The sequence below is a fragment of the Spodoptera frugiperda genome, chromosome 15 (genome assembly GCF_023101765.2).
Source record: "Spodoptera frugiperda isolate SF20-4 chromosome 15, AGI-APGP_CSIRO_Sfru_2.0, whole genome shotgun sequence".
NCBI classification, from domain to species: domain Eukaryota; kingdom Metazoa; phylum Arthropoda; class Insecta; order Lepidoptera; family Noctuidae; genus Spodoptera; species Spodoptera frugiperda.
The window spans coordinates 2,788,843-2,812,297 of NC_064226.1; the positions used below are offsets into that span (position 1 = coordinate 2,788,843).

Consider the following 23,455-nt stretch of genomic DNA (forward strand, 5'->3'; position numbering starts at 1 on the left):
ATTAAGGAACCATTGAATATACTTATATATTTTTTTTATAAATAGACATTAAAACAACAAAAAACGTACACAATATTTTTAATGATTACTTAAAATAAAACCTTATTCTAATAAGCATAGCCTTTCTTTTCCTCTCTCTTCAACCCTAGGTATCCTAGTAGGCACCAGATGAGAGTAATTAAGACGAATCCCAATGAGTCTTGTAGTATAAAGTTGTTCACGTATCCGTTTTCTAGTAAAACTGTAGCGCCATCCCTGACACAGGTCGAAGTTTCATTCGTTGGACAATCTGAAAAAAATAAACGTTTTTTCTTCAACATTAAAGCTTCATTGGCACCAGTTTTTATGTATAACTAGCTGGCCCGGCAAACTTCGTACCGCCTCAAACATTTTTTTGCTCACATTTTATTTAAACCTTCCCTCGACTTCCACTAATAAATTCAAGACCAAAATTTGCCAAATCAGTCCAGCCGTTCTCGAGTTTTGGCAAGACTAACGAACAGCAATTATTTTTTATATAGAAGAAGATTATATTGATCGTAACATCTCAGAAGAGAAGGCAAAAGAACGGTATTAGAAGATGATTTCAGTTGCTGTCACTAGCTGCTCAAGTCAATGGCATAAACGTGTTGTAATTGGTGTGTAATTTAATATTTTATCATACCTATCTCAATGTCAATCTTAATCTTTATTAAAGTTCGAGCCGGAGCTGCGGATTATCTAGCGGATACTACCGGGGCTCCGACTCAAAGAGCAGGAATAGGAACGGGGTGGTTTTTAGTCAGTAAGAGTCTGACACTCCCTCTCGCCTCGCCCAAGGCGTCACTGTCATTGGATGATTTTCCCCACTTAAAGAAACTAAATCTTTATTAAAGTGTAATTAGGTGCTGCCCCACTTAGTTCCGGGCCAATAGAATGCGACTGAACTCAATATTTTTTTCTCATAATTATGTCATACTAGTGGTCGCCTAGTGGCCGAAATTCGACCATATACGATTTAATTTACAATACCACTTAACATACGTTCAAGGATAATTTTTATTTAACTCAAACTCAAACAAACTCTTTTATAACGCATCATGAATAACCAAACCTCCTTCAATGAAAAACCTCTTTTCATATGAGACGTGAGAATATCATCGCAATGGCTGTCAATTTTGATGTTTTGTCAAATACGATCAGATACTATGCATGTGTGTGTAATGTTTTATTTATTGATTTAATGTACTTTATAAGTATTATTATTGAAAAATTTTAGCGTTCTGTACTTCTCCTACACATAAACTATAAGTGTACCAAATTTTATGCTACGTCCGCGCAATTTTCGTAAAAAGGAATATGAAGTTTTTGCATCACGTATTAATATATAGATAGTAGATATGACTATTATTGTCTATTATGTTATTATCGCCACAACACCTTTGCTGCACGCGATCTACTTATTATATTTTGACCAGTCTATTAACATACCAAAATGTCTTTATCTTTTACTTCCGAGCCGATAATCGTCATAGTCGCTATTGATCTACCTTCCAATAATAGCTACGATTAATGAAAAATCTGCTATTTATTAGTAAGGAAAATCCTATGAAACTAATTCGTAGAAGGTTAAGTAATATAACATAACCGGCTACCTAACCTAGGCTCTGCGAACTACCTAGGGGGTTACTGGGGCTTCGGCTTGAAAAGCAAGAGTAGAAACGGGGTAGTTTTTCATCAGTAAGAGTCTGACACTCCCTCTCGCGTCACCCAAGGCGGGAGAAGTCATTGGATGATTTACCCACTCAAAAAAAGGCTACATAGAACATTCTAGCAATGTTCTAGTGATATTTAATAACACTAGTTTTATGTTGTTGTTGTTCGGTCTCAGTTTTGAATTAAAGTATTAAATCACAAAATGTTTAATCACATTACCAAAAGGTTAATCGTTAAAGTTCTCACGTGCATCGATTATGATGTTTTAAATTTCATGTCAATCAAAGTCAGGTTTAAAATTACATTAGTTATACCATACCAGTTCTAAATATTTATATTGGTTAGTTAAATGTGATAGAACTTGTTATTAGATATGAATTATGATATAAACACGTCCGGCGTGGCTAGAAGTCATAATGCATTTTTTATTTCTATTTTCAAAATATTGTGCAATATTGAGTAGCAGCGCGATAGTCGCCGCGTCGTGGGTCGCGGAATGCAGCTTATGAATATGACCCTAGAAATTAGTGGAGTTCCGCGTCAAATAATTACGTGAAAGAGTTGAAAAATATAATAATTAGTATCGTAAGTGACCCGGTTGTGGCCACTTTAAGAATTTTGTCGACTTTGAGGCTTTCTTAATTAATAGTTTTTGTTATCACGAACATATTTCTTGTAAAAAGTCATTTAACATGTATTAACCTTGCCTAAGAAAACCCTTTTTTTAAAGAACGTCCAATAGAAAAATAACTGTATAAAAAAGAAAAAAAAAGGGAGTTTGTGCCATTTTTGGCCAGATTCGTGCCATTTCTGGCCACGGTCTTGTGCCAGTTCTGGCCATCAAAAAATACAATAAAAGTAATAAAAAAATATTAATTAAATTGGACATTTTACAAACAATGGTTTTTATTTAGCTTGGAAAATATGAAATATTATTACTTCACTTGAATTTAACTTACAAATAAAGAGATCAACATTTATATGACGTTGGTAAAAGCTGCAAAGTAAACTGACCTCCCCTTTGTGTGAAGGCAATTTATTGCATCTCTGAAAATGAAAAATATGTATTTGTTGATATATAAAGCCAAGGAAAAAAAGCCACGATAAAATAAAGGGGAAGAAGTGGGGTGTCTATGTACACTAGTTTTGGCCAGCCATGTGGCCAAAGATGGAGAAATTCATAATTTTGTCTCCATTAGTGGCCACCTTCTAAAAACCTCACTTCAGAAACATATGGCGACAAAATAACTTTAGTTTCACTCAGACAATATATTCTTCATGTATTATTAACATAAACATCCAAACAATTAGCAAAGATTTAAAAAATATAAACCAAATCCTCACCCGCTCGCCTTAGCCTTTTTGTTAAGATCTTAACGATTTCACCTTCAACTAAAAATAATGACTTGTTGCATCGAAGTAAAGTTTGACACATCAAAGCTGCCAACGGTATCAGTGTCTCCAATATTCAATATTTTAAATACTGTACATCACAGAGTAATTTATTTGTCCATGCCTTAGTTATAAATATTTGAAGGCCCAAATGGCCACAAAGGGGTCGATGGCCACAACCGGGTCACTTGCCCTATATCATATTCTATCAAAAACTTACACTTACACTAACTAAACATCACTAAAATAATCCGAATGAATCGTTCCGTTACGAAATTTTGAGCTTATTAATAACTTTACCGACTTCATTTTGTTGACCTTATTAGGTATGGTAGCCGTGAATGTAAAGACTACCAATTAGCTCATTTCCTATTTCAAGGGACTTTATGCTACACCAGCGCTGCTATGCATACAATCATTGATTTACATTTCACTATTCTTCAAAAGAATTAAACTATAAAATTTCAAATAAGTGAATTAAAGTGGGCGTGAGATAAGATTTACAGCTCAAAATAATTTACGACCGGCCTTGTAAGCATAGTTTCTAAGTACGATAAACAGATGAACCAACTTAAGAATATATGGCCCTTATAAATGTCTTCAATGTTATAAAAGGTCTGGACCTCTTAAATATATTGCCTTCCTATGTAAAGGTATCGCGGATCATTAATCTTGTGTGTTGCTTAAAAACTTATAGTTTAGTGTTGATTTCTATGGGTGGTCGTGTTTAGGCTCTGTCTACGAAGTTCTAAGAAAATATTGCTTAATAAAGGAATTTGTTAATTGGTGGTTCATCTTTTTGAAAGCCCCTGTGTTTTTGAAGTAAAATAATGTGATGTTAAGATATAGAATAGATTCAGGCGTCACTCTACGGAAATCCATGCTACACTGTATAGGTACACCATGTATTCCCCATAAGCGGAATTAAAACTATAAGCGGAACTAGAATATTAACTATAAGTGGAATAAAAACTAAAAATATATTGTATTGTTAGTGATGATACGAGTCTAATGTGGAATTTTGATACTCGACTTGGGTTGAGTTTCATTTGGATTTGTCGATTTTCGAAACCTTAGCAGTTACCTACTCGATGAAATTGAGGGTCAAATACCTCTATCTACAGTACCGCACCTCGCGTTCGCATGATATAGTACTCATAAAATATAATCTAAAGAAAAGTGCACATCAGGCAAGAATCTTGCTCGTTCTAATCTTCTCCATTCGATGCTACACTTTGGAACGAGCACCCAGCTTCACTTACAGACAGACGGGCAATTCAATTTGTCGTTTCAAAAGTGCCTAATTTAGGATTAATTGAAATACATGCTTTAACTTTAACCTTGACTTTGACTTTTTTCACCTGACTCAGAAGACCAAACAGTAATGCTAATGTTTAAAAAATATTAAGTAAGTAACTTCAAAATCTCACCTATAAAATCAATCTGTCTCCAGTACACGTTGCTGATTGCATCCATGGTGTAGTAGAAATGCGATATGTACTTGACAGGGAACATCCAAGGTGGTAGCGAAGATATTCGCAGGAACGCTCCTGACATGAGGAACAGGGGTAGGTCTACACAGGGCATGACGTCACCTATGATGCCGGTTGAAGTGAACAGGGCTGCCATGCCAAGACCTAGGGAAAAAAATAGGAAAAGTGTTGAAGAAAATTGGTATAATGATGTATGATGATGAAATTGTTCTAAGGAAATCTGGATCTTGAGTAGAGCAGAAAATTTGAAATCGTTAGTGAATTTCTCCCATTAGGTAGGTACAAGCTATAAGCTATTATTACTCTTTAATCTGATTGTGTCGTTTCGGGATTTTTTTGTGTTATGTCATGTTAAATGGTTTTTAACCGACTTCCCAAAAAGGAAGAGGTTCTTAATTCGGCCGGTATGTTTTTTTTTCTATGTATGTACATCGATTACGTCGAGGTTTATGGACTGATTTGCCTAATTCTTTTTTTGTTAGATGCGTAATTTACCTAAACAAAGGTCCCATAAAAAATTATTTCAGATTGGTTGAATAGGTTTTAATTTTATTAGCATTATAATTCAAAATCAGGAACGATTTACTTTTTACTAGCGAAACGCCCCAACTTCGCATGGGTGCTATAGTTATATACATGTTATATATTACGCCTGTATTTAACTATGTAGCGATAAAACTAATTATTTTATGTCCGGGCACTAAATTAATATTCTTAGGTATTTTTGTTAATTGATTGCTAAGTAGATAGGTACCTACCTAGCGGAATGGATGACTGCATAAAATGCATATCAAATTATATACCTAAGTTTAAATGCCAAAGGTAGAGATTCACGCCCAGATGTGTTAGGTACAAGATTTTAACATTATTAATAAATGATAATACCTACTGCAAAAGTCTTCTTATTCGCCGCCGTATTGCAATCATATATTACATTTATTATAAAGCTATAAAGCTGTCGACATTAATTTTTCATACCTACTTTAATAGATTTGCAGAATAATATTTCATAGTCTCAATCATATTTATTTATTTTCTTTATTAACATGATACGAATACTAAGTTTGTCAAGTGGTTACGCTAAGTCTAATCTAGAAGCAGGGCAAGGGATTATTAGTATTATTGGAGTTGGAATTCCATCCATTGGGAGAAGGAAAGAGAAATTCTGGCTAGATATTACAAAGCACTCACTGTAAGATTGTACTTCCTTATTCGCTTTGTAAGTCAATTAAAGCGAATGGGTCTTTGTACTCGTCATATCGACATTATGTGGGAATCTACCTCACAACCAAGTAGTCATAGCCGTTTATCCTGCAAATCACATATCATTAAAATTTACGGGTCACTTGATTGGTCAACGGGCAGTGTAGCTTATGTACACGTGGAACATCAGAGGTGTCATTAGTGCATTGCTAACTACAGTAAAAAATACACCTTTTATGAATAAATGGTGCAACAATTTAACCTTACCATAAGCAACAGCTGGAATGGCGCTCACGACCAGTAGGGCAATGAACTCCAATGTCGTGATGATGTGGTTGGGTAAGTCTACTGCTAGAGAAGAGATGGACACCAGCACGACTGGCCATATTATGCAGCGTGGTATCTGGAAGTGGGAAAATTTTGATGAGTATCAAATTTTTGTAATGCCTAATTGTCTATCTATGGTACGCCGTCGATGGCTTAACTAAAGATGGTAGAATTTTTGAATGTTACTTTATTTTTTATTACTATTCAGTTGCATCATTTAAGATTGTTCGAGTGCGCGTAGTAGGACCAAATTACTCTAGAATCTAAATTATAATGGAGTATAAGCTATGAGATTTACTCTCTTTACTTGCATCTCTTGACGGGTCATGATGTGCTAATGTTATACTAGAAAAATAAGTAAAGAACATGCTTTTCACTTATTTTATTTATACGACCTAAGTACCAAATATTGTATTTTAAGCAAGGTAAGTAAATTATTATTAAAGAAAATACTTACAAAACTCAAAAACCGCGACACAAAGTACGCAGAACACTTATAGACACCGACTTCTCTCTTGAACAGCGATATCTCGTACTCGAACGCATAGAGAGCGCTGTATGACACTCCGAAGGATACTTCGCTGGTGAGGAGCCAGAGGAAGCCACGTATCTCCTGGACTCCGCGCTGAGTGGTGCCTGTAGCTCCTACGTAGGCTACTCCTAGCACCATTGAGGTTATTACCTGTAAGGGATAATACATAACTCAAGAAGGTAAATTTAAGGTAGTAAACTAAATATAGGATTAAAAAATGGACTTAATAAAGCCATGTAACTTTAACCAAATTAAAAAATAAGAAAGATATTAGGATTCAGTTTGTTGATTCAGGTTGTTGACCTTTTTAAATTTTCAAGAAGAATGCTACCTGTTTAGTGCAGTTATGTGAGACACAGGTAAGTGGCGAGGAGCGTGTGTTTCAAAAGGCATATGTACATATCCTCTACAATTAGATACTCCTTAAGGGAGCCTAAGGAAAATATGAGGAAAGTATGAAAAAAGCAACTTACCACAGTAATAAATAATTGTAGAATTTGATTCCTAAGTTCTCTTTTCAATGTTAATGAGAGTCTCCATAGCAGTAAATGCACTTGTTTGAACCAATTCCTTTGGACACTGTAAGACAAAATGGAATAATTTAATTTACCTATTAATAAACAGATAATATACAGAGTTTATTTTTTCTCTAAAGTACAATTTTTCTAAGTAACAAAATTTTTACAGGTGGATTGGATTTGTGATAATTTTTTGAATCGATAAGGTAACTATTAGTCTCCCCATTGTAAATCTGTATCTATAGTTTTTACCATAAAGTCTAATAATACCTAGTTCGGCAATCTTAAGTCTTTTCATGTCTTTACTACAAAATTAACTACGGTTGTATTTAGAGTACTGACGTCACCGCGTCTGCGCACGCTACTCATGATGAAGAGTCCTTCTGTGACTCAAAACTAGTAGAGCTTTTCTCCATTAATTTACGTGAGTAAACCGTGTTTGTTAATTAATTTAGTATGTCTCACGATAGTTTAAAAACGACAGTTTTAAAAAAATATGCTTACTGCTACTAAAATGCCTAATAAAAATACTATGACATTTCGAATAATTAATTAAATTAGACTACCTCTATCTATCGTCAAACTTCCAAAAATAGTCACGGATGTTGTAGACAGATTGGTGCTCAAAAATTTTCGGTTCATGACACTTTTAAGATCACTAGTCTGAACTGACCTTTCTCTCCGATAGCCTAGACGATTCTATTTTCGCAAAAACTTTAAAATTATCATAACAACAATAGCTAAAGTCGTTTCTCCGTATATATTAAATATATTTACATATAACATCTGCATTTTTAAAGATAACACATGGAAATTTTAAATGGATACTTAATTAATATCGAATTTAAAATATCAGTAAAGCTACTCTCGATAAATATAAGGAGTCCTATTAAATAAAGGATGTGCCTATCTATTATTGACATTTGCATACAAAACTGTCTAATATACAATATAAAATCTACCGTAGAATGGAAATTGGTTATAGGTATTTTGGAAATAAAACCTATTGTTCGTTGGAAATTATTTAAAAAATATCACTTCTGCCGATAGAAATTGTGTTATCTTTAGTACCTAAATATAGATTTTTAGCGTCCTGTTGTATTACAAATCGCCCATATCATAGTTTTATAGAAAATTTACCAAAATTATGAACAAATTGACTTGGAAAATAGAAATACTCTTGAGTAATCTATTCAGAAATTGTAATACCATCAGCATTAATTAACTTAACATGATAATTTAGTATCGATTCAAAATACGATGTTATATTTAACCAGGTACTTTATTTCTAACACAACCAGCACGTATTCTATACGTACGTATTCATCCAGGATAACCAAACATACACAACTTAACATAATCAAACCAAATACACAGCCAGAGCATCCAAAACTTTAATCTACCTACTACCATATATTCGTGTAAAGCCTTGAAGAGTTACATAAAAAGTTGAGCCTAATTATCAAAAGAACAACACGGCCTTGTCACGTTTTGTAGCACGCGGCCGACACACGGATGCCATAAACAACATGCTTTAGTTTTTAGAAACTGGCTGAATCGTTCCAGGAATGGATAACAAAGATTCTTTGATAAGACGTGTCGGTTAAATATGGAGCTAGTTGGTTTGAAAAGGAGCTATGACCTATGGGAGTCACTCATGGTCTTTTTTCAATTTCAGATGTCATATTTTGTACGATTCATTTTGTATGGAGCTTTAAGTAAAACTTTTATCCACACTACGGAGAATTTATTTAGGTTGCTGAGAGTGTTAAATGGTGTATGTAGACGTATTATAAAGTTGGAATTAATAGATCTCCATTATTCTTCTAGATACAGTTTCCTCAATACGAGTTTACTTTAAATTAAACGAAACGAGACTGATTGGCCGACGCGAGTTACCAACAACATTTTCTTTCTTAAGCATATTTTTATTATGAAAACACTAGGATTTTCTCCTGTGTCGTGAGTGCGTTTACAAACATACAAGTTCACATACTCATGACACCCAGAAGGATCACACAAAGAGTTGCTCCGTGCCAGGCAGCCGTCATATTAAAAGTTAACAAATGGTAATGAGACAGTTTATACACTCAGTCCAGTAGTCGAAAAACTTACTAAGTTTAACCTTACAAGACAGCTAACAATTTAATAATGACCTTAATTATAGCAAAAAAGTCGACGTTTAAAAATATTTTGTACATAGATTACTGATATGAACACTAGACTCAATGTTAGTGTCACTTTTTGCTGACATATTGCAACAGGTAATGTGATAGTCTAGTCGTTTCTTTAAATTACTTAATTACCTTCTGAAATATTCCTAATTAGCTGCGGTTTAGACCATGTCTATTTTGTTGCAGCCTGTCATTTTAATTTGTGAGATGAAAAGCAATACGGTAGTTGACAGCTAATTAATGTTCATATTTTCACATAAGTAAAATAAAAAAAGTTATTTTGTCTGTGTCTATTTGTGTGCATAAACTGCTGAATCCATTCTGATAAGTTATGTTTCATAGAGTATTTATCTAAGGAAAGAATATTAAATTTTATAGAACTAAGTCGAAACCAGAAGCAATTAATTAAGTAATACAAAATAAGAAATTCAGATGAAAATATTTTTGTAATAAGTGCATTAAAAATTAGTCTCAAGGCAATCATTTGTATATTTTGACTTACAAACCATGTCTATTGTGTCAACATCACGCCTTTTATCCCCGAAGGGATTGGCAGAGGTGTACATTACGGCAGGTTTTACTTGTCTATGTATGTAATTGTATGCACCATGTATGTATACATACGTACCATGTCTATTTCATTCCAAATTCACACAAACCAATAAGCACCTACTCCTAAACTACTTACTACAACCTAAAAAGTTCATTAAACTCAATTACCCATAAAAACTGTCACAAACAGAACCCATTCATAAAAAATGGTAGTAAAAAGCAATATACTCACGGCCTATTATAAGTGTGGACCAAATCGGGTCGTGTGGAACTGGTTCCCTGGTACTCCGACCGGTTTTGGGAAATTTCCACAAGTCTATGGACGTTGCTACTGGAGCTGACTGCTCTGATGTAGAACTCTGCTGGGTTGTAGTTTAGGGGACACAGCAAACCTATGCTGGAAGACGAAATAAAGTGTCAAATTTATTTTTCAAAAGCTAAACGAAGATGTTGTTGATTTCAGAAAGTCGTACAAAGATATGCCCGTTGAAAACCTTCAGTTTGAGAGTCTATTTACAACCAAAATTAACGAGACAATCATGTCATTTTTTATTAAAACATTCATGATCATTGATCAAGCGATTTGAGTGTAGGAGAGCCATGCTTCAGCTCGACCGGAGTGATACCACGGCCTCATAGAAAACCGACGTGACACAACGCTTGCGTTGTATTACAAAGTGTAGATTATTCGCGCAAAAAAACATAGTGTTATAAAAGTAAGTACCTTTAAAACAAAAAAATCTCATATTCGGTAATTTGTCTGTTAGAACTGTTAACATACCACATAACATGCGTTTATTTGATGTTTCCAAAAAATGTGAAGGAAGAAATGAGAAGCGTTTCTGATTCATGAGACTGCAAAACGTTTACTCATATTCGTTTGAAATATGGCCAGGCATCGCAATTTGCAGCACTTAAACATGAATTTATTTGACAAGATCATCACTTGATATTTTGGTTTCTAGGAGAACAACAGCGTAATTTCTTTAATATGTTAAATGTTGCTCATAAATGTTTGAAGAGAATGAATTTATGATCGCCATCACGCCAGAAGCTTAGCAATTAATAAAATAATTTACATAATAAAAATGACTTAAATCAATCCTAAATGGCGTTGTTTTATTGTTCTTTGCGATATAGCTTTTATCAGCTATAATAAATTCAGTAGTGGACCGATTGAATATGCATGCAGAAAAACAAATGGCTTTGTTTTTTTTATATGACACATTAAGTGATGCTATTTTTCCATAAGCGTCAATGGATTATACCTAGTATACAGAATAGGTACGGTATCTACTTAAAAAAATTATTTTCCACATTCCGTAATTTTTAATATGGATATTTTTTTGCGCATTACTTTATACTAGCTTTTTCCGCGCGGTTTAACCCGCGCTTATCAGCTCCTTTGATCCTTTCTCCTTCCTCAATAAATTGACTATCCAATACAAAAAGACTTTTTCAAATTGGACCAGTAGTTCTGGAGTTTAACGCGTTCAAACATACTCTTCAAATTAAGTCGAAGTATACATTACGTCTTTGACTGCCAATAGAAATGCCTGTTGAAGGCAAATCCTCCGCTAACGTCGGTCACCGGTGACCACCACGGCGTTCAATATGTTAAGTATAGATTTTAGTTTATTAGGTATTTTCAGCGACAAATATTAGTTATTGATTGACCAACTGATTTTGTATTCTATATAGCAGGAGGCGTCAATTTTGGTCTGTTTGGAAGCATTTATTTTTTATGTAGTAGTTAAATACGCATCGGAATCTAGACACTACACGGTTATAAAATTTTATTATTTCACAAAAAAAGAATGTCTAAATAAAATATCATAGTAGATAATGTCATAACGTTTCGAAGATGAAATATCGATATGTTGTCGACCAGTGAGCAACTTCGATCGCTCCGGAACAAATCTGTGTATAATTTTACACTTCATTTGATAGTTTACGCCTTAACGAACTTGTAGGCGGTTGCTATGAAACAAGAACTAAATATAGCAATTTTTTATATACCTACCTAAACACCATTTTATGAATATGTAAATATAAATATTTTTTATAATCTGTTAAACAAGCCTACAGATCATGGTTTTAATTCTGCCAGTGACTTTTTAGATGGCCATAAAAAGGACATTTGTGTTGGCTAAACAGATATAACTGGTGATGCCCAAATGAACGTTATCAATTCTTTATGGCCTCCATAGTGACGACCTTGACTTGACCACCCAAAGCATTTCTTATTCACTCAGAATCAACTCAGGAATAGAAATCTTGGACGCATTAAGTAGACATCACTACTAAACTGTTTTTATGGTATACGGTAAAGGAGCAGACGGATCACCTGATGGTAAGCAATCGCAACCGCCCATGAACGCCCGAAACACCAGAGGCGTTACAAATGCGTTGCTGGCTCTTTTGGAGGTTAGGAATTTAAGGCTTATTGAAGAATCAGGGATTGGGAAGGGGGATAATTGGGGTTCCAGTAACCTTACTCACACAAAGAAACACAACGTTGTTTCACGTTGGTTTTCTGTGAGGCCGTGGTATCACTCCAGTCGAGCCGGGCCATTCGTGCCGAAGCATGGCTCTCTCACACACTATAAAATAGGAGACGAAAATACCTCCTACATGAAATTAATCACTTATGCTTACCTTTCAAAAACATCTTTGCACTCATCCTGCGACCCATGGAACAGCAGTCTACCTTCAGCCATTAGGAGTATAGAGCTGAACTCCTTAAACAGGTCACAAGAAGGCTGGTGGACAGAACAGATGACGATCCTGCCTGATGCTGACAGTTTCTTCAGGACTCCAATCACGAGGAGGGCGTTGTAGCTGTCCAGCCCCGTGGTTGGCTCATCACAGATCAGTATTTGTGGGTCTGATAGGAACTGTAAGAAAAGATATAATGTAATGTTACATATTTATTTGCTGAAACGGCTGGCTTTGTCAGTAAAGGTAAAATGAAATCATAATACCATTCTGGATTTAAACTAACATTCGAGAACGACCTGGAGCTAAAACTATAGATTCTTATTGTGCATGTATACTCATCTCTTGAAATCGTGTCAAATTAGGTTATAGGCATTGCAAGACTCTAAAGCATATTAGGATATATACTGAGGTATTTGAAATGGGTTAAGATCTATCGTATACAGTTAAATCTAATATTCTAAATAAACTCCAATATTTTTTTATAATAACTATCGTACTAAATTAACTAAAAATCACTGTTTTCTCAAGTAAATTAATGGAGAAAATCTCTACTAGTTTTGAGTTACAGAGAGACTCTTCATCATGAACAGCGCAGACGCGGTGACGTCACCAAATCTGCACTTTACTCCATTAATTTACGTGAGTAAATCGTGATTTTTAGTTAAGTCTAATATTAGGTAGTTTACCGTAGTAGCAAGAGACAGCAGCCTCCTCTCCCCTCCAGAGAGTCCTCCGACGGGGGTGTTGATGTGGGGCTTCATCTTAAACTCCTCGACTAAGCTGTCCAGCGTAGCTTTGATTCTTCGATCCTTGCAGCTGCCTAGTTTCATTTCTGTCTGAAAAATTAATGGACATTTTCTTTGTAGGACCTTTGCCAATAGGATCTTCAATTCTTTGCATCTAATCTCTAGCACAATCTACACTTTGGAACAAGCAAATAACTTCACTATAATATTGACCGACAGACAGACAGACTACTTTTTATATTATAATATTTGTTTTGACGTTCAACGTATCTTTCCGATCTATTTAAAATAAATAATTTTGACTGTGAGTCTTTTATTTTTGAGCCCATAAAGAAAATCCTAATATTTTTCTTATGTTAAGTAATAAAAAATATGAAAGCATTTATTTAAAGTTTGTTTTTAATTATTATAGAAATAAAATTATATTTAAAAATGTTATATCTAAAGCGACTTAATTAATGTGGCATTCATTAAAAATAAGGCATTAATTTTAATGATACTATTTTCAGATATTTTTTTAAACTACGTCAGCTATTCTAAATGGCTTCTTTTTTAATTTTATAATATCGATATAACAATAACAAAGGCGAAGTTTCTTTATATTTTAGTTTTGATGTTATCAGTGTCTGATAATATCGAAACGAGAAAGTTTGAAACTCAATTTACATGCGTGTACAGTCGGCGACAGAACTTTTATACAAATAAGTATTGTTAACCGACACATTTTTGTTACTGACTCAGACTATGATAAAAAACATAATGTTGCTAATTCATTATTTTCAGAAATAAAATGGTCCTGTTCGCCTATATTTTTGTCAGCGATACTTAAAGATCTACAATTCCATAGTATATTATCAACTATGATCATGTGCTCGGAAAATAACCAATAATGTTTGTTGTTAACAGTACTAGATCAATATAATAATACGAACAGATTTACATAACAAGATTATATTAGATGCTTTATATGCAGACTTATGTCGTACATAATAAAAGCATTGTTATAATTCGAATATCGAATATAAAACTAAATAAAATTAGCTTAAACATAGATAAAGAAATAACCTAAACACTTAAAAAGTATAACCTAATAAATAATAAAATAAAGTCACAATTTTATTTATTTATTCTTTTATCTAAAAATAAAAAAATAATGCAGACAATAGCGACATTTTTGTACCAGTCGACCTTATTGTATATTTATTGATATCAATACAACATATTATATGCTAAATATATTTTAAAAGCTCTCCACACCTGCGTATGTTGCCAGCCGGACCAGATTAATTGTCTTAGAATTCTTAGAATTAAGTTTTAGAAATTATAAATTGACATTAAAGTTCTTTAGCATAATTTGTGCCTATTCATTTTATAGTCACTAAAATATTGGTTAATGGTTAACTAAAATGCTGAAGATGATTAGTTTGCCTATTGATGGATACTGGAAGTAGACAAGATAGGACTAAGGATGAAAAACCAAATAAATCACCTCTTTTGTTGTTAGTCTAACTCTACTATCTACCTAACAACTAATTATTAAAAAAATATTCGATAAGGATTTTCCATTTTTATCTAGTTTAGACGAAACGGACTGTGATTATATTAATGGCTAATAATCATTCAGGCATTTAAATGATCAAGAGGGTGCATTAAACTAAATCTTTGTCCTTTAAGACAGGGCTTGCTATGCAAACCTTTTTTCCATTTATACAAATGACATTTAAACCAGGAAATCTCCAATAGCTCATAAAGGCATAAAGGCAAACTGACCATGAATACCAAGTGCTCCATTACGCTGAGCCCATCCATGAACGACTCATGCTGTGGGGAGATCTCCACAGCCCCGGGACATGCCTTGACATTTTGCCCATACAGGGTCACTGAACCCTCCGATGGTAGCGTACATTTCCCCGCTAAAGAAACCAAGAATGTTGTTTTTCCGGCGCCGCTGTGAAAGGTATAAGAAATTATAAGTAAGTATTAGAAAGATACAAAAAAATATAAGTTAATAAATTATTATACGTGTTTAGAAGTTCTGCAGATATGGTAAATCGTAAAGCAAAGATGAGACGCTATCCTGCTAGTTGGATTTTAGTTTTATTTAATTCTTTCGTGATCGGAGGACTGTTGTTATTCAAAATTTCAATTACAAAATAGAACCATGCTAGTTTAGGTCCTAAAACTAAACATATTTACATTTTATATAAAGCTAAAATCACTATAATTAATTTTTAGTGTTATATTTGGAGGATTTATTAATTTTTTTTAATATTATTCCATAAATGGCACCTTCGAAAAATTATACCTGTAGGTGCCGTAAGTGGAATAACTCAGGTGTCATTAACTCGGGTGCCATTTAAACAGGTGCCCAATGTGGACCTCTAAATGAAAATTTAGAGGGCTAAAATGTGGAATACTTTTAAATTTTCCTAAAAAATATCATTAATTCTCGTATAACGTAGCAACAAAATAATGTGGAACAACTGTGGAAACTGATCAAGTTTCGTTATCAACAAAATCTAAATTGAATGCAAATTCGTGCAAACAATATCAGATTTACAATAGATAAGCACTGGTTATTGTTAGAAACTTTAGATTCAGATTATATTAAAGTTGGAGATTAAAATCTTTGCTGGTGCACATTCCTTTTAAATAATAGAAATAATAACTGAATATATAGATAGGAATATCTATTTCAATGGCAATTAAATTTGATGTTTTAATTTCTATTTGATCCGCTTAATACTTTTCATTAATTCCACAGTTTTCCGCTAGATGGAGCTTTAGGGTGCTTTTCCACAAGGGATGTGCTATGCTACGTTGCTGTGGATGCGTTTGGCTTCCACCGATGATATTCATTGGTACACATAACTTAGCACTGGTGGAAACGAGTTCAACTAAGATATGTAATATTGAAAGATACGTGCTATGGATGGTTTCCTCATGCAGCTACTTTTCAGCGGAATATCTTCATAACACAGCTACATAACTTGGTATCAGTGGAAACGGTTACATAGTTTCACAGCTTAGCTATAAAAAAAAACGAGAAAGTAAGAAAATGTTCTTTGAATACTAACCTTGGTCCAATGACAGCAGCAAATTCACTTCGTCTAATATTTCCTGTAACTAAACAAAAAATAATGGTAAAAAGTACAATAACATAAAAAATATTTACATTGGTTGTTGAATATATTCACATCTAAATAGTTCGTGTCATGACCAATAGAGGTCACTATAATAAAAGTAGATCGTATGTATTAAATTGGCAAAATAGTAAAAAAATTTTTAACATACATACACAACCTCATTGGGGTTGGCAGAGACAATGGGACGCCAATTGCTACGAATCTTACATACGTTACGTCTTTCTCTCTTACGGCGCATTCCAATAAACTACGGACGGTAGATTGCTTCTACGAGCCGTAGAATTTTGACACATTTTGTATGGAGCTTATGTCAAAATTCTACGGCTCGTAAGCAAATTTACCGATCGGTAGTTTATTGGAATGCGCCGTTAATATTTTCAAATATTTACTATTTAAGTTCTTAAGTGGTTTCTGATGCCACGATCAAATATTCCTTGGTGAAAAACTCAAAACGTTTTACCTTTGAAGCATTTTTTGAAAGCGTTTTTGTTTCGAAAAAAGTAAATAATAAATAAATTAAGTAATTTTACTTTACTCTACGTGGACGTTGTACGTTATGAAAATGATATATTATAGTAAGTAAGTTAACAATAAGTATGTGAATAAGATGATTATTTAGTTACCAGATGGTACTAGTAGCGTATAATGCCTCTATGTATGTAAAGTGTGCAATAAATGAATAAATAAATAAATAAATAAAAATAATTTGGCAAAAAGTAGATGACACGTTTCATAAGTGAACTTTTGCCTCGAGAGGTGACATGTGCGACTGCTAAGCAAAGCCTTTCAGGTTAAATTCCTAGATCGTACACAGTAATATTGTAGTGTTTTCAGTAACATCTCGGTAGTTAAGTGAATGGTAATTATTAATATTACGCTCACGTATTTGGTAAAGGGGGCTCATATTAAAACAGATGTAAACTGAGTGTTCCATTGCAAATGTGTTCACTACTATCACTGTCCACCCGGGGATTAAATGAGCGACGTTTTGTGTAAACTTATTGTATTTTTGTCTTAATTTAAATGTTTTTTTTTATTTAATGACTGCCTAAAGTGTCTTTAGACCGTTTAGACCGACCGAGTCTAAAGAGTCTCCCAAGATTAAGCTCATGTGCAGATTATTGTCCAGTGGTTTACTTGTCCTGCGTTCCAAAGATTGAAATCCAAACTATGTGAGCGCAACAGTTCTGTACCTATAGCAGGCAATAAGCGCAGGTATGTATGTGAGCATGTTTAAATATTTTTTCTAAGTGCATTCGCTTGCAATAAAAAGTAACGCAAACTCAAAGTTACAACTATAAACTTTATTGCAAAGCTATAAGATTGATATTATAAGCAGATTTTATAGACTGGGCTAGTTTGATGAGCTCGCGTGTCTGTGCGTCTAGTGTGTAGGAGACAGTATTCATATTAAGGAGGTACTTACCATTGTTAAGTATAACATTCTGAGGTTTAGTAGGTTTCCGTCTCCACCAGGACTTTTCCTCAGGCGTCCATACTTTCAGCCCTTTGATATTTATCACCACATCGTTTTCCATTGATTCTTTATCGTGCTACAAAAATGCGTATTAACTATTTAGACAGAAAAATAAATGGACAAAAAGCCTAAGTATGATAAAGGTAGTGCCTACTTTAACTACATAATTATATAACGTACGCAACAAAATCGCTGACACTTATGGCTTATTTATTTATTTATTATTTTATGTACACACATAATATAACACAAAGGAAAACAGATAATATATATGTGTCGGGATCGAGGGTAGAATTGAAACACAGGCGTCCACCCTCGGCGCTCGACGGAGTCAAGGATTCATCGGCTGAGCGGCGTGTCGATCACTTCTCGTGCAGCAGCCGACCAGTGCGGTCGAATATTGAACCGTCGTGTGTTTCAACCGTATACCTAGTCTGTAACCTGTTAGTTTGATATTGTAACAGTTAATTATCTTTCATGTACTTTGTAACCATGTTTGCACTTTGAGAGTGACTGAGACCTCTGAGTTTGTTTCGGCATTTCTTCTCAGAGTAGTCGGTAGGAAATGCCGGCCCCATCAGTAGCTTAAGTAAAGTAACAGTGCAATGTACAGAATTAAACAATAGTTCCATATCGAAGACTTTATTATTTTACTGCTACCTTCGTCATAACGCCCACAAGTATTCCTGACATGAGTAGTGAGATTCTCCTTTCACCGACATATCGAAAGTGAGAGATCTCCTATCTCCGACATCAGAAGTGAGATGGACCCGGACGATTGAAGATGTTGAAATCATCGGAGCTGATTCATCGAGAACTACTTGCATTCGACCCCAACAAAGAAGACTGCGATGCAAGGCTCAGCTTGGGGTGCATTCAAATCCAACCCCAGCACAGCACATCGTCATCTGGTACACGAGCAGCGGCGACTGCAGCGGACCAGGAGACGCGGCGACTGTAGCGGACCAGGGAACGCGGCGACGGCAGCAGACCTGGGGACGCGGCGACTGTAGCGGACCAGGGAACGCGGCGACGGCAGCAGACCTGGGGACGCGGCGACGGCAGCAGACCTGGGGACGCGGCGACGGCAGCAGACCTGGGGACGCGGCGACAGCGGCAGCGAACCAGGGCGCGCGGTGGCAGCGGCAGCGGGCCAGGTGACGCAGCGTAAGCGCGGCGTATGGTGAGAAGCGTATTGATGTCTGCAGTTGGACACTGCATCATCGGGAATATTCAGGTGACCTTGTTCCTTTTATTATGATTCTGATACCAAATACTTTATAGGATGAAAATGAGTCAGCGTTTCCAGTTTAGGATTGTTGATTTTGCGATCAGAAGTATTATTTTACTTTTGTCGGGTAGTCATAATAAAAACTTAGTCGTGATGTTTTAGAACCGAGATCAGTTGAAGAGTCATTAGAATGACGTCTGTTGGGTAATGTTATTCTGTGTTGTATATTGTTAGGTTGAGATTTGTAATGTGTTAAGCAAGAATAGATAGTTCTAAACAAAATTCATGACAGTTATCTAATCATCAGGACCGGTGTACTTAGAGCCTAATGTAGTAATTCTAGAGATCGAAACATTCTGATTTATTGTACTGTACCGTGAGGGTTTATCACAGTCGTTACTGCGACGGGGGCTCGAGTCCATAACACAGGTCGTAGCTGACTTGTAGTGACTTGGGAGTCCTTGCGAGTGACTATCATGTGGTAACCTCGAAACATTCGATGTTGGCTATTCATTTAATTTGATTTTGATTTGACGGTACAATGATATTAGACATTTCATGTTTTAATAATTGATTTCATAGTACATGATTACAATTTTGTATGAAAGATGTAGGTACATTGAAAATTATTTTAATAATTCATTAAAAGGCGATATTGACATTTCACCTTTTTACCATTATGAGTATTGTAGTTCTAGCTGCGGGTAGAATGGCTGTTTAAGCGGTGGTTGCGCTTTTATATTGATAGGGCATCTAAATTGAATAGTTTAAGTTAGGTAAAATGCCTAGAAATCTAAATTGAGATACAGTAGGTATACGATATTCTGACGAATAAGGATGAGGAGGATATCTGATCACTAGGTTCCTCGAGAATTTTGTGAAATGTAAGTGGTAGAATTTCCTGTACACATCGTGACTATTCGTACTCAACACTCATCATTCACACTCATGCCCTAAACACTCGACATTGTGGACCGCACCGCATGAGTAACATGTGGAGATGGGTCTGACACAATGGACCGCGCTCATGAGGAGCATGAGGCGATGGTCAGTGTACACACTGGACCGCGCTCATGAGGAACATGAGGCGATGGCTCTATGCACACACTCACACTCGGACCGCACACATGAGAACCATGTGGTGATGGGTCTGCACAAACTCGCATTGAGACCGCACCCGTGAAAAACATGGCTGTTGGGTCTTTACTCACAAGCACATACTCACACTTACATCATGTACACACATTCACGTACACGTAGGTACTTAGAAAAATATGCCGACGAATTAAAGTTAAACTGACATAATTCAGATAAAGTAGTTCAAATAGCAGATACCTTAGAGGGTAGATTATTAGAGTAGTTGAAGGTAGTAGAACCTGTGTTTGAGTTTGCAAGGTGATCGTAGTTTAAAAGATGTTTGTTAATGAGGGTTTCAGTGGAAACCATGGAGTCTAGCAGAGACTCGGTATTACCATGTGGGGTTAACGCGAGAGAAAATGATTAACTGTGCGTTACTGAACTGTGCGTAGCCGTGATCACTTGTAAAGCTTGAATGCAATTCTTGTTAGAATAATTATTTTGTGAGTAACTATGTTTGTTAAATATCAGTTTCACTGGTTTTGATATTGATTTGTTTCGATACATAGTAACGAGTTAAGTAAGATTTTTATGAGGATGATGGTTCAAGTTTTAGAAGGTCACGCATCAGCCGAGATTGGTTTTGATGAAGTTAATGAAGCTCGGTAGAAACTCGGGTAAGGGGACTCTAGAAGCCATTATGTGTTTGTGCTGTCTCTATTCGTTTGTTGTATGTTTGTGTCCGATCACCTCAGTAGCGGTCGCGTATTCGCAACCCGGTCACAAACGGAATCTCCGAGTGTCGCCTCGAGAGTCCGTTCGGTGCGCGGTACGAGTTTGGCTCTGACGGGGGTCGGCGGCTGTCTGTGTTCGGTATGTTTGTGTTCGATCACCTCAGTAGCGGTCACGTATTCGCAACCCGGTCGCAAACGGAATCTCCGAGTGTCGCCTCGAGAGTCCGTTCGGTGCGCGATGCGAGTTTGGCTCTGACGGGGGTCGGCGATTGTATGTGCTCGTTTTGTGTTCGCCGGCCGGGGCCGGAGCCGGGGCACTGGGTGCATTGCTCGTGGACTCGAGTAAGGGCATGCCAGGGGCCATTGTTGTTAGTTGCGTGGTTACCAGGTGGTGACGCACGGGAGATCCATGTGATGGATGTCAACAATGTGATTGCTGGTCGGCTTGAGAGCCGGGGCACTAGGTGACTTGCTCGTGGACTCGAGTAAGGGCATGCTAGGGGCCATGTGATGGAAGTCAGCAATGTGATTGCTGGTCGGCTAGAGAGCCGGGGCGTACTAGATGTCTTACTCGGGAGTTTCTAGAGTTGTACTGAGTAGTTTATAATTTTTATAGGAAAGAACGGCTGTGATGCGTGAACCTAACAGTATGATGCTTTTTTTAATTGTGTGTGGAATGTGGTCAGGAATGACCGAGCTATATGATACTTTGCGTGTAATTTTCTGTCACAGATGAGCTGTCACACGAGGACGTGTGCAAGCAGGATGGCCGTGTCGGGATCGAGGGTAGAATTGAAACACAGGCGTCCACCCTCGGCGCTCGACGGAGTCAAGGATTCATCGGCTGAGCGGCGTGTCGATCACTTCTCGTGCAGCAGCCGACCAGTGCGGTCGAATATTGAACCGTCGTGTGTTTCAACCGTATACCTAGTCTGTAACCTGTTAGTTTGATATTGTAACAGTTAATTATCTTTCATGTACTTTGTAACCATGTTTGCACTTTGAGAGTGACTGAGACCTCTGAGTTTGTTTCGGCATTTCTTCTCAGAGTAGTCGGTAGGAAATGCCGGCCCCATCAGTAGCTTAAGTAAAGTAACAGTGCAATGTACAGAATTAAACAATAGTTCCATATCGAAGACTTTATTATTTTACTGCTACCTTCGTCATAACGCCCACAAGTATTCCTGACATGAGTAGTGAGATTCTCCTTTCACCGACATATCGAAAGTGAGAGATCTCCTATCTCCGACATATGTATAGTAAAAGTACAAAGGTTTCGAAGTACGAATTTCTTTCTGAAAACCTGTGACAGGAAATATAATTATAACATACTTACCACCGTACTTAGAGTCATTTAATGATTACTTAAACGATTCCTTAGTAACGATTTTGTTCCGAAAACAATTGCTGAGGTCTGGGTTAAGTAACCATTAAACAACTCTGAGTACGGCGGTTACTGTTTTATGCACTAAGTTTTAGTAAAATAACGAAGCATTTGTCGAGTTACGATTGCCTCTAGTGTTATCATATCACCTTCACAGCGTTTCATCTCGAAAATATAAAATAAAATAAACAAAAACATTCTCAATTACATTCCTTTGTGTTAAGATAAAGTTTTAATGATACAGCTACTTAGCTGTTTGTTCTTTGTTACTTGACTGTGTAAGACAAAAAGGGGTTATGACTTTAACAATCTCTGTAAATAAGTGTTGCAGTGAAAAAACTACTTACTATTTCCATATTAAGCTTAATTGGATAGCAGATTACGTCAGAAATATGTTAACACCTAATTAAACAGCACATCAATGCACTAGTTTAAAAAAACATAACACATACATTTCTACACAATTACACTTATAACTTAAGATACTACGCACTTACAAAACATGCACAAAACAGAGGTAAAAGTCACAAAAATTTCACTATAGCACACAAGTACGTACGAAAATAAACTAGAACCACAACACAGAACGCTAAATGCCAACCTACCGATCCCAATTCCATTTCGCAACACTAATTACTAATTAAATTAAAATACTATTTATTAAAAACATTATAATCACAAGAAATGTAACAATTAACAAAAGACTGTGGTGAAATGAGAGGTCGACGCGTCGAGCGCAAATATAATAATCATTGTTCATACAAAAGATAAAAAAAGAATTATAGTACATTAGTTCTGAGGTTGTTTACAAAGATACATGCCCTCTGACGACTCTCTTGCATATAAACACTGCAGTATAGAGAGTACTATCCAGTTTTCGATAAAATAATCATTCTGTTTACGTTCCACGTCCTAATATTTTGCATTTGCTAATGTAGAATGCATTTGTGTTAGAGATCTTTCTCGAATTTTATCTTGCCAAAGATGTAGCTTGTCAGATTGTTTGAATGTAAAAATCTTTCCACTGATAGATAGTAGGTGATACATTTCATA

At 35.8% G+C, this 23,455-nt stretch overlaps 1 protein-coding gene and 1 long non-coding RNA gene across 4 annotated transcripts; both read right to left on the bottom strand.

Moving 5' to 3' along the window:
- Nucleotides 1–61: 61 nt before the first annotated feature.
- On the bottom strand, nucleotides 62–23,248 carry LOC118273834 (protein white). 2 transcript variants are annotated; one of them, XM_050699173.1, is made up of 12 exons: nucleotides 23,008–23,248; nucleotides 17,926–18,052; nucleotides 16,431–16,479; nucleotides 15,124–15,301; nucleotides 13,294–13,443; nucleotides 12,545–12,783; nucleotides 10,119–10,283; nucleotides 7,116–7,221; nucleotides 6,568–6,792; nucleotides 6,051–6,186; nucleotides 4,518–4,724; nucleotides 62–289 (listed from the first exon to the last, which is right to left on the bottom strand). In XM_050699173.1, exons 1-12 carry the CDS (start codon nucleotides 23,020–23,022, stop codon nucleotides 108–110), a joined length of 1,779 nt encoding a protein of 592 aa, XP_050555130.1. In that variant the 5' UTR covers nucleotides 23,023–23,248; the 3' UTR covers nucleotides 62–107. The 2 variants fall into 2 exon arrangements, with proteins under 2 accessions (XP_050555130.1, XP_050555131.1); XM_050699174.1 differs by having other exon boundaries at nucleotides 22,750–23,248.
- LOC126911540 (uncharacterized) lies at nucleotides 18,603–21,804 on the bottom strand. 2 transcript variants are annotated; one of them, XR_007706046.1, is made up of 2 exons: nucleotides 19,073–21,804; nucleotides 18,603–18,968 (listed from the first exon to the last, which is right to left on the bottom strand). It is a non-coding gene; the product is annotated as an uncharacterized LOC126911540 (long non-coding RNA). The 2 variants fall into 2 exon arrangements; XR_007706045.1 differs by having other exon boundaries at nucleotides 18,603–19,020.
- Nucleotides 23,249–23,455: the final 207 nt, after the last annotated feature.